This window comes from Crinia signifera, chromosome 4 (assembly GCF_055691185.1).
Source record: "Crinia signifera chromosome 4, ASM5569118v1, whole genome shotgun sequence".
In the NCBI taxonomy this organism is placed as follows: domain Eukaryota; kingdom Metazoa; phylum Chordata; class Amphibia; order Anura; family Myobatrachidae; genus Crinia; species Crinia signifera.
In genome coordinates this window covers 198,765,857-198,778,450 of record NC_139220.1, presented here as the reverse complement: position 1 = coordinate 198,778,450, position 12,594 = coordinate 198,765,857, and the positions used below count along the sequence as shown (strand labels likewise).

At 45.5% G+C, this 12,594-nt stretch overlaps 1 protein-coding gene across 1 annotated transcript in view; it reads left to right on the top strand.

Annotated features, from left to right (window-relative positions):
• Nucleotides 1–12,594, top strand: part of ITIH5 (inter-alpha-trypsin inhibitor heavy chain 5) — a 104,815-nt gene that overhangs the window by 23,451 nt on the left and 68,770 nt on the right. The window contains exons 2-4 of the mRNA XM_083183389.1: nucleotides 6,744–6,788; nucleotides 11,829–11,992; nucleotides 12,336–12,434. Of these exons, the coding sequence (XP_083039515.1) occupies nucleotides 6,744–6,788; nucleotides 11,829–11,992; nucleotides 12,336–12,434 (308 nt within the window). The remainder of the gene's footprint in view (nucleotides 1–6,743; nucleotides 6,789–11,828; nucleotides 11,993–12,335; nucleotides 12,435–12,594) is intronic.

The window sequence follows — 12,594 nt, the reverse complement described above, 5'->3', positions numbered from 1 at the left end:
TCAGGGACAGCAGACATGTTGAAACTGTCACCGCGTCTATAGACGCGGTGACAGTTTAAATCCATGACGTACATTTACGCCATGTGTCGGGAAGTGCTTCCCGACCATGACGTAAATGTACGTCAAATGTCGGGAAGGGGTTAAAGACCTGTCCCAAAAACATTAGACAACATGCTCTGAATACAAGATCATTTTGGATAAGAGGTTGTCTTCGAGTGCCTTCTTTAAACCATAAATATATTTTGATGCACTGTAGCATATTGCATTATATATAATCATTTAGGGGGGGCACCAACATCCATCTTGCCTCCGGGCACCTTGGATGTACATACGCCACTGAGCATTTGTACTATAAAAGCTATATGATGTATAATGCTATGCATTATATAATGCTGCATAATTAATGCATACTGTATCAGAGGCGTAACTACAACTTAGTGGGCCCCATAGCAAAATTTATAATGGGGCCCCCCCTAACTCAGGTCTCTACCAGAGCGCATCCCGCGGTGTGTGGCCACCATTAGTGTGAACAGTAAAAATGTGCCCCTCCAATAGATATTTTCTAAAATAAAGAATGGACACATTTTATAAAAAAGTGTGTGGCCTCGCTACAAAGGGTAAAGCCCTCACAAATTATGCCACTCCGCAAAGCCCATGGAACATTATGAGACACACGCAAAGCTCGTTACACATTAGGAGACACACCGCAAAGACCCTTACACATTATGTGACACACCGCAATGCCCATTAAACATTATGTGACACACCGCAAAGTCCATTACACATTATGTGACACACCGCAAAGTCCATTACACATTATGTGACACACCGCAAAGCCCATTACACATTATGTGACACACCGCAAAGCCCGTTACACATTAAGCAACACACCGCAAAGCCCGTTACACATTAAACGACACACCGCAAAGCCCGTTACACATTAAGCGACACACCGCAAAGCCCGTTACACATTAAGCGACACACCGCAAAGCCCGTTACACATTAAGCGACACACCTCAAAGCCCGTTACACATTAAGTGACACACCGCAAAGCCCATTACACATTATGTGACACACCGCAAAGTCCATTACACATTAGGCAACAATTACAAACTTACCACGTTAATTATTTTTCTGTCCCACGCTGCTCTTCAGGCAGCACGGCTCCTCTCTGCTTCACAGGTGTAGGAGTATGAGAGGCCTGTACACCAGCATGTGGGAGTATGAGAGGCCATTTAATAATGCAACAGTAGCAGGAGTGGGGGGCAGGTGTGCGTGCTGCTGCAGGGCCACCATCAGGAGATGGAAAATGGGACTGGTGTCTCAGGCCCAAAGACCCCCGGGCGGCATAGAAGGAGATCGTGGAGCCAGATACAAAGCTTGAGCTTCAGGAGACCAGTGTTACTTCCCTAGGACTGTCTGTCTCTGCTCTGACTCAAGCAGATTGGGGACTGACTGAGTCTGGCTGGCAGCCAAACTTGTAGAGACAGCGCAGCAGCATTTTGAATGTGCCGCTCTCTTGAAGTAAATCACAGCTCAGTACAGGCAGCCAATCAGGATGAGCGACTGCCTATCTGTGAGCACTCACTGACAGCAGCAAAGTCAAAATGCCCCTGCGCTGTCTCCAGAAGTTTGGCTGTCAGTCCCCGATCTGCTTGTCAGAGCAGAGACAGCGAGTACTACGGGGGAAAGTAGCAGCAGTCTCCTGAAGCTCAGGAGCTTTGTATCTGCTACCATGGCTTCCTAGTGGGGACTGTACTGAAGCACTAGGAGCCTGGAGGGAAGTGGGGGTTGTAGGCGGCGGGGAGGGTATCGGCGGCAGCCGGCGGGGAGCAGGAGGTGGCGGCCGTGCCTCTCTGTGGACACAGTCACAGCCACCACCGCACATCATGATCACATCAACGTCCACTCCGTACCACTGCACTGCCGTGCCTGCGGTCCTCCACTAGGCAGACAGTCCCTCCTCCCTCGCAGTCACTCTTCCGGACTAGCGCGCCGCCCCCGCCCATCCCCCCGCCCGGCTTCTTACTCTGCTCGCTGCTCTCCTCTCTCCCCTCCGGCGAGCAGCTTCATCTAATATAGGCGGCCGCGGTTCCCTAAAAAAAAAGACAAAACCTAAGCACGGTGCAGGGGAGTGCTTGCTGTCTATCGGGCCCCCCCAGCCGCCGGGCCCCATAGCAGCTGCATCCCCTGCGCCCACGGTAGTTCCGCCACTGTACTGTATGTATAATACATTTATTACAAAACAATCACCCTATACTTTTACAGTATATGCAGTACAGCAAGACATCCTATGTTTAGTTCTTACATTGTACTAAAGGGGTATATACACGAGCTGGAGGAAAATCGTGATGTTGCTGCCAGAAATAAGGCGGTGGCCATCCCCACCAGCATCCCATGTGTACTGTACATCTGAATAGACTCCGCAGTGTCTAGTCAAAATATTCTTGCCTGCAGTGTCTATTCATAACAAAAACAGTCAAAAAACCCATGTCGACCTTTTGACTGTCAACCTATCCCATGTTGATCTAACGCACGTGTCGACCTAGAGAACTGTTGACCATGTCCCATGTCGACCTAAACCCCTGCCGATCTTCCGGGATGTCGACCTAACGGTGTAGACCTAATGACTGTCGACCAACTTATGGTTGACCAAATGATCCCATTCCCTCGTGACAGCTTACATTCTAAATGGAAGGGGCAGACAAACAGGGGTGACACAGATGGGGTAGACAGTGAAAGTGGAACAGAGGGTTAGGACGAGAGTTGAATGGGTTTGATGAAGAAGTGGATCATGTTGTGTAAATTGGACGTGGTTTCAAGGAAATGTCAATGATCTTGAAGTCACGCCCCCATTTCGAAAAGCGCTGTGAGAGCTCCTGTCTATGCCCCATCTCCTGAATAGGTGTCTATTCACTGCTGTGACAGGGGGACTGCCAATTTCACCCTTGGGGCAGCACGGATGGTGTAATGGTTAGCATTACTGCCTCGCAGCGCTGAGGTCATGGGTTCGATTCCCATCATGGCTCTAACTGTGCGGAGTTTGTATATTCTCCCTGTACTTGCCTGGGTTTCCTCTGGGTACTCCGTTTCCTCCCACAATCCCAAAATATTCTGGTAGGCTAATTGGCTCCCAACAAAATTAACCCTAGAATGTCTGTGTGTATATGTGGTAGGGAATATAGATTGTAAGCTCCACTGGGGCAGGGACTGATGTGAATGTTCAACTATACTCTGTAAAGCGCTGCGGAATATGTGTGCGCTATATAAGAAACTTAATAAATAAATAAATAAATAATCCCCCCCCCCCCCCAACCCCGGTACACTGTTGGCCCCAGGAGGGACACGGGACAGTCACAAAAAAATCTTGACTGTCCCACAGAAATAGGGACAGTTTGGAGGTATGCCTTCATGCCCCAGTCTGACACGGCATAGGATAGAGAGGTAGCTCCTCCTCCCTTCTTTCATCAATTCCCCTTTAGCTCACTTAACTACTAAGTAGATAGCAATTTGCTTGTGATTACTGTATTCTTAAACATGTAACTATCTGTATGTATGTATGTATGTATGCTTGTCACATTATTGTATTGCTCTGTTAACCCTGTATAGCGCTGTAACATTTTGTGACACCCTATTATTAAGAGCTAATAAAAAATAGGTACCAATAGCCAATATTGTATTAACTTGGCTGCACTAGGATTCTGAATTATGGAACCTAAGCATATATATCTAGTAGGAAAAAGAGAGATTTTCCTGTGAAAATATGAACACAGTGATCATTGTATTAGCTGCAAGACATGCAGGGCCTAATTCTGGGTCGCACATAAGGTGGTTGCGTTCCAGACACTTTCAGCAATTGGTAATCCATGTGAACTTTTGCATGAGGCTAAAAGGGCTCATCTATGTGGCAGCACCATCCCCATCTATGTGGCAGTACCATCCCCATTACCTGTGACAGCAACCATTCTCTGTAACATCTGCATCTGCACCAGCCCTGTGTTAGGAACAGGTGATGTGACTGATATTAGACAGAGCTCTGCACACACCTGCCTGAGCCCCTGAATAGACGTAACTCCTGACTACATGCCCACATGGGAGGGTTATTCTATGCTTCTTCCCATTCTGTCCCCTTGCTATCCAGCAACACATGATATAGTTAATTGAGAAGCGAAACACCTGGCTAACTCATTCATGAATCATAGTTGCCTACCCTCCTGCATTCTGTGGGAGACTCCCTGAAATAGCAGCAATCTCCCTCTCTCCCTCATTAATCTAGCAATCTCCCTCATTTCACCTAGCCCACATTACACTGTTACATTATTTTGGAAAAAAGGAATGACAGATAGATACATTTACATTTGAATCATCAGCACCATTTCCCAGCACTTTACCAAGTATAACATCTCTAACTGCTTTGGGGCTCATCTACATTTGGATATGTCATTTAAAAAGATTCCTCTCAGATGTAGCAGTACACACCCACGCTTCTAGGTGCCATGTTCACAATCTCTTTTCACAATCTCTCCATATATATGGAACTAGACACACCCTTTGGGAGGAGCATGACATGCCCCCTCAATGGGGCGCTGTGCAAAATTCTATTACCAACTATAATCTCCCCGAAACTAGTTTTCAAAGTAGGCAAGTATGTGACGAATACTATAAGCTGTGAATGTGACACTAAAAATTTGCAAGATCCATATATCCCTGGAATTGCTTCCAACTTTAAATTAGGCCCTTGGTATATGGCATAGTAGAGCATGTGGACAGTTGCATCTGCATAGTTTTTTACAAAACAAGCTACAGTAGATCTGAATATACATCTCATGATTCAATTCTGTATGGTATATTTTGAGGTTATTCTTTGACTGACCTCTCTATTTACTTTTGCAGTTGAGGTACAGTATATTCCTACTAAAATACTGTGTATCCCACCCATTCAGTGGGTGATGGAATACAAGATGGTTTACACGTATACTGAAAAATGGAAGTATATTAAATTGCTTTGTGTCAGTGTATTGTGTTATGCTGGGTACATACCAGAAAGATTTGGGCTCAATTCCCCCAATTTTAATGCCTCTAACAACCGATTGTATGTAAACAGAGCAGAATTGTGCATGTTTTCAATGCGATTCCGATCAGATGCATGTTCCCGGGGGTTGTTTGGTCACTTTGGAGATTTTACCTGCTGCACTAAAGATTTGTCATCTACATTGGATTGGGTACCGATTGTGTACTCCAATCCAATTGTGCATACTTGTACGATTTTAGGAAATCTTTTCACAATCGACGCATGATCATGGTCCTTCTGGTGTGTATCTTACATTAGACATGGGCAGGGCCGGACTGGGACCAAAAATCGGCCCTGGCATTTTGAGCACACAGGCCCACCTGCAGGAGGAGAGACCCTTGCGCGCTGAAGCCGCACAGCAAAAAGGGGTGTGGCCTCACAGAGAGGAGGCATGGCATCACAAAAAGGAGGCATTACACAATATGGAACACACCATAATGCCCATTACCACATTATGGAACACTCCAGCTTAAATCTCTCCTCTCTAACAGCCTGCCTAATTGTAAATCTTATATACAGTATGCCTGTGTCCAGGCAGGTACAGGGTACACACACACATATATATGTAGATCACAGGGTGTATATACATATTTGGAATAATATCGTACCTCTGATGCTGTGAGGAGCGCGGGTGTAGTGTGGAAGGGAACGTTCCCAGCTGGGAGTCGTTTTGTGGGCAGGGAGAGGACTCAGAGGGAAACGAGTCCTTGAGGCTCCACTGTGAGTAGGCGGGGAGAGGTATAGGGTGGTGGTGGAGGATTGGGTGGGGGTACCGTGCCCGGTCCGGTCACTCTGTGGTTGGGCAATGCACAGAAGTGGCCTGAACTGGGATGTATGTGTCTGCCAGACACAGGATTGCGCTGGATAGCTGGAAACAGTACGTGGGTCAAGGGAGGTGCAGAAGTGTCACCGGAGGCTGGCATCCCATGCACCCCCGATGGTGCACTGTGCACTTACCTGATACCCTGAAGGCTCCCGGGCGTCCAATCGTCCCACGTAGTCCACAGTCAGGTAACTTCACCTGCACCTGCCTGAAGGCGAAAGACGCCCTCTGCTGATACACGCTGCTACCACGCCAGCCGCTGTCACTTCCAGCTGTGTGTGGATGTGCGGGTGACGTCATTACATCAGCCGCACACTACATTACTGGGAGCACTTAGCTTCTCCTTGTTTGAGAGGCCTCAAGGTCAGCGCCATTGCGTCAATATGCAAATGACACGCGGGGGCGGAGTGGCAGCGGCTCAGCGATACTGCAGAAAGTTCTCAGAACTGAGAACTTTCTGCACAAAATCGTCCCACGAGGCCAGATGGCCAGTCCGGCCCTGGACATGGGAGTGTTTCCTTTGTTTTATTAAATGCACTTTTATTAAAGCTTGAAGTAATTACATCAGTAGAGTATTCCTACTGACTGATTTCTATTAAAGTGGGTGTGTGAGTGCGAAGAGCTTGATTCGTATCTGGAAAAGTATTTTTTTTTACTATTTGCAGCTATATCAGATAGAGTTTTATTATTATATTTATTATTATTATTATTATTATTATAATTATTAAATTTAGCTTTTATCACTAGTGCTGCTTTTAGATGTGCTATCATGTACAAGATTTAAATTTGCAATTATTTATATGCAAAGAATATTATGGACAATACATGTTTGGTTTGTTTTTACCATAGGGTGGTTTCCGATTACCAAGACAAACTCCTTATACGTCAAGAAGAGTAAGTGTTACTAGAACGACAGTTCTTTATAATGCATAACATAATTACTTCAGCGAGGGTGCATAGTCATTTATTTCAGAAGCAATAGTAATATGCAAATAAAAAGGTTAAAATGCCTTAACCATATATTTCTGGCAACTAAAATAGCTATTGCCCAATATTGGAGACAATAGCTACCCTGCCCATATCATTAATAAATAAGAATAATTATAGTTATAGAATGGAGACAAAATAAATAGTAAAAATGGGAGTCTTGGCAGCATTATGCTCAAATATATATGGTTGCCTCATGAGGAGTTATTAGTGTTACAACTACGATTTAGAGAGTGGAAGATATACTAATAATAAATAAATACTAAATATAATAAAACCCTTGAAAATGAGATATGAATTGTAATACATTTCATGTTAAATGTATTTGTTTCTGTGGTAAATGAAGTGTGATATGTGTAATAACATTTGAGTCAAACAATATGTATGTATTGCCTTATGTATAATATAATAATCAGGGCTTAAACTGGTCCTGGAGAGGTGGTGGAACTTTGCTCCCCTAACAATGTCCCCCCCCCTCCCCCCATTAGGCAGAGCCAAGAACAGTGCTAGGGAATTGTGCCCTACCGCCCATAAAGGGATAATGGTCCCACCATACATGGTAGCACAATCGTATACACATTACACTGCATGTAGTGCTCTTGATTCATATTAAGTCACACAGTAATTCCCCTTATACACATAGGGTGAGATTCTATGGTTTGCGCTAAATGCGCATGTTTTATTCACGCACCACATCGCCGCAAATCGCCTTTTTCTAATTCGCACTTTTAAGCCAAAATTCGATTATTTAATGTGATACGCATTGGAGGCTGAAAAGTGCAAAGAGGGACGATTTGCGGCGAAGTGGTGCGCTCTATTTAGTCCTGAAAATGTGCGATTTTCATGTCTGAAAATCGCACATTTGCAGGACAGCGCAAAGTGTAAAAAAAAAACCGAGCGCGGGGTCCCCCGCCCGAGTATAACCAGCCCCGGGCTCACTGAGCCGGTGCTGGTGACATAAAATCAGGGTCCCCGACAAATCGGGGTCCCCTTGATTTCATGAAACCAGCACCAGGCTCAAGGTCCGGCGCTGGTTCCCAAAATACGGGGGACAAAGTGACTAGGGGTACCCCGTATTTTAAGAACCAGTATTTTAAAAACCAGCACCATACTGGCGAACTATGAGTCCCAGCAAGCCTACCCCGCATACTGGGACTTGGAGAACCACAAGTCCCAGCATGCGGGGCATTAAAGGGCCCGCTGGCACTTGTAGTTCAGCAGTACAAAAAATAGTTAACAAAATCACACTGACACACTGTAAAATAAAAGTTTAATACATACAAAACACACACACACTGATACTTACCTACCTTGAGCCCGTAGGTCGGTCCCTGGGTCCGGGCTCCGGGGCTCCAGGGCAGAAGAGTCCGGTTCCGGGGCCTTGGTCCTCGTTCCGGGGCTGGTCCTGGGGTTCCGGGGCTCCTGGGCTGCAGAATCCGGGGTCCGGGATCCGAGGTAGTCCCCAGGGGTACCTAAGGAAGCAAATCCAACTCACCTGGTCCCCGGCGACGACCTCGGAATCCTCTCCGGTGACAGCGCTGGTCCCATCTGCTACCCGTCTCGCAGGACTTTGACAGGCGCTGAGATGTTTCCTCCTCGGCGTCTCTGCACAGAATGATTTCTTGGCCAATCAGGAGCCGAGAAAGTCGGCTCCTGATTGGCCAGAAATCATTCTAACTAGAGACGCCGAGGAGGAAACATCTCTGCTCTAGATGCGCTGAGATGTTACTTCCTCGGCGTCTGGATTCAGAATGATTTCTGGCCAATCAGGAGCCGACTTTCTCGGCTCCTGATTGGCCAAGAAATCATTCTGTGCAGAGACGCCGAGGAGGAAACATCTCAGCGCCTGTCAAAGTCCTGCGAGCCGGGTAGCAGATGGGACCAGCGCTGTCACCGGAGAGGATTCCGAGGTCGTCGCCGGGGACCAGGTGAGTTGGATTTGCTTCCTTAGGTACCCCTGGGGACTACCTCGGATCCCGGACCCCGGATTCTGCAGCCCAGGAGCCCCGGAACCCCAGGACCAGCCCCGGAACGAGGACCAAGGCCCCGGAACCGGACTCTTCTGCCCTGGAGCCCCGGAGCCCGGACCCAGGACCCAGGGACCGACCTACGGGCTCAAGGTAGGTAAGTATCAGTGTGTGTGTGTTTTGTATGTATTAAACTTTTATTTTACAGTGTGTCAGTGTGATTTTGTTTAACTATTTTTTGTACTGCTGAACTACAAGTGCCAGCGGGCCCTTTAATGCCCCGCATGCTGGGACTTGTGGTTCTCCAAGTCCCAGCATGCGGGGTAGGCTTGCTGGGACTCATAGTTCGCCAGTATAAAACAATAGCTGTACTTCTTTTTTTTTACACAAGCCATCAGCCCGATGCCCACCGCCCAGGGGCATCGGGGACAGCCCCGGACTATCAGCATGGGCTGGTAAGTCCTGGAGGGGGGGGACCCCTTCATTGGGGGGTCCCCACTTCCCCAGGACCCCTGCCCATGCTGACCAGCCAGGGGGTTAATGCTTTGGCCGCGGGAGCTTATATAATAAGTTTCCCCCGGCTGTGGCATTACCCTGCTGGCTGGTTGTGTCCGGTGCTGGTTCTTAAAATACGGGGGACCCCTAGTCACTTTGTCCCCCGTATTTTGGGAACCAGCGCCGGACCTTGAGCCTGGTGCTGGTTTCATGAAATCAAGGGGACCCCGATTTGTCGGGGACCCTGATTTTATGTCACCAGCACCGGCTCAGTGAGCCCGGGGCTGGTTATACTCGGGCGGGGGACCCCGCGCTCGTTTTTTTTTTATTTTAACCCTTTATTTTATTTTTTACAGCAGAACCCTGCACAGAACATTGCGATCTGTGCAGGGTTCTGGCTAATTCGCCAAACAGACCCTGGTCTGAAATAAGTGCGAAAATTAGGCACCTAATTAATGCGATGTGCAAATGCGCATTGCATTAAATAAGCGACTTGTATACTTTTCTATACGAAAACATCTGGATGTGATAAAAATGCGAATTAATCTCGCAATTTTTATCAGCATACCTTAACGCACATAATATGCGATTTCAGTACCTTAGCGCATCACATTAAATTTGCGATTTCTATGAAAAATGCGATGTCACCCATAATGTCCACAGTTGTTCATCTTAACTTTACATTATGTATGCCGTGCCAGAAGAAGAAGCCGATGGGACAGCTTTTTCTGTTGGATTACTGTTCAGGGCTGTGGTGGAGGTGGAACTCAGTTCCCCCTACCATTAGAGGTGGTGGAACTCAGTTCCACCCAGTTCCCCCTCACTTTAACCCCTGGTAATAATAAAGAAAAGTGAAAAAAAAGGTTAAAATGAATTAATATAGTTCTGAAAATGGTGTCAAACTGATGTATACTGTTTACAGTATGTATTAATACAAATATTAATTTCATACCTCCCAAATCCTGGGCCTATGTTCCTCCAAAGTGGGCACAGCCTTCCAGGAAGGGATGTGGCTTTACGTTAATAACACGATCGCAAGCCACGCCCCCATTTTCATCACTGTGGGGACCCATGACTGACACTCTGAGAGCTGCTGGCTATGCCCCCCCCTCCTCCACCAGACACTGCGGGTGGGGCACTCCCAAATAAACGGGAAGTTGGGAGCTATTTTAATTGTTTTACCGTATATTCACGCTTAATAAACATCTGTCACACTGTGTGTGTGTATATATATATATATATATATATATATATATATATATATATATATATATATATATATATATATATATATAAAATATAAAGGACACAATATGGCAGCCTGTGGGTTTAATTGGTGTGCCCTGTAGCTGATATTGGTGCACAGAATCTCCAATGCTGGTGATTAAAAAATAAACGTTTACATATTTCTTTATTTCATTTTTTTTTTATGTTTTCGATTTGCACAAAATCTAAAGATTTTTGTGTTATTCTGTTATTAGACAAAATGCTTACTGTATTGAAAGAGAAAATCTATTTTGTGTGTTCCTAAGATATGACATGTCTCCAACCCATACAAGGGTATGTAAAGTTATATACACTATTACTGTATAGTCAGGGTTGGACTATCAGATCTCCGTGACAAATGTTAGCAAGCGTTCCAAAACTGATATTGGGCCAGATTAAGTAAAGCAAAAAAGCAAGTCATTTTGTGTCTGGAACAGGCCATGCTGCTATGCAAGGGTGCAGATGCATTTCTATTGTTTCTCTGCAGGGTAAATATTGGCTGCATGTGGCCCACATATATTACACTTCATTTTGTTCTGCAACTTAGATTTCAGTGTGAACACAACCCATCCAAATTTAATTGTCTCTACAAGTTACGTTTGCCCAATCTGTATTGCAACATGTTACCCATTTGTGTGCTTTTTTGCGGTATTATCAAAACTGAATTAGGCCCATTATGCAGACCATATACCAAAAAACTTGACCAGGTCTTAATTTTTTTTTTTTAATCAACAGTTCGCTGGGGACCGTACTGTTAATTGCATATGTACTTCCGATAAGAGCTGTCCTTTGTGAAGTGGCTCCAGTGCTGGAGTTTCTGGTCTGAGCCCTGGGAAACCCTCTACACATGTGCAGGGTGACAGTGCCGGCCGCATGGCATGCTGGGAGGGATACGTGACAGATCCCTAACACAGTACTGCAGCGAGAGCCCATAGACTTCTACAGAATATCAGCAGCTTTTGCTAGCGATTCCCTCCGCAGCTGAACCCCGGCGTCCAGGTTTTAGTGCATTCAAAAATGTGGTAAAAAAACAAAAACTGTGTTTTTACCTAATTTTCAATTTAATGCATCCTGCCCCTGGTCTCTGGTCTCTATTTTAAAATACAGCTATTGTGATCTTAGGCAGAGCACCTCAGAATAAAATGAGCTTGCAGAACCTGACAGTACTTGTGCTATGTGGTAAAATGAAAATGAACTAATTACAAGTTCCCCCATATAGGAAATCAAGCCCTTGGTCGCGGAGTTTATTGTAAAATCTACCATTTTATCACGCTATGCATTTACTGCTGTGTCCTGCACTATGGTAAATCGAGCAGTCGAGGCAAAGGAGGTTGTATTCCAGATGCAGATTCCAGGTGCAGCATTCGTGTCCAACTTCACCATGTAAGTAACTGCTGGATGTTACATGGGGACAACATATTATTCAGCACTTTACATATGTAATCATATACTGTACACCAACATTCCCTACCACATAGTCACACACATAAGGGCTCATGTCATCACCAGCCTAATGATCTACCATTATGTATTTGGAGGGTTGGTGACAACCAGAAGAACATCACTTAAACATGGGGAGAACGTCCAAACTCCACACAAATAGAGTCGGAATCAAACCCATGATCTTAGCTCTGAGGCAACAGAGCAAACAATGCTCCTTCTGGGAAAATCATATGAACTAATTGATATCTCTTGAGTAATAGTAATGGTGACACATGCATTGCAGGATTATTGGAGGAAGGACTTATCACAGTGAAGTCACCTGGAGACAGAAGACGGGAGAGAACAATATAGAGGACCTTGATAAAATTATTGGTGACAGACGGTAAGAAAGAACTTCATACAATTTATTGGCAAGTGTGACATTAAATTATGTGTTATTAATAAATATCTTCCTAAGGTTTCTTCATAGATTTTTTCCAGGTCCTTGCAGTTTGCATTAGATCTCTTTACAAAACAGAAAAAACCTCAAGCAGACAAGCAAA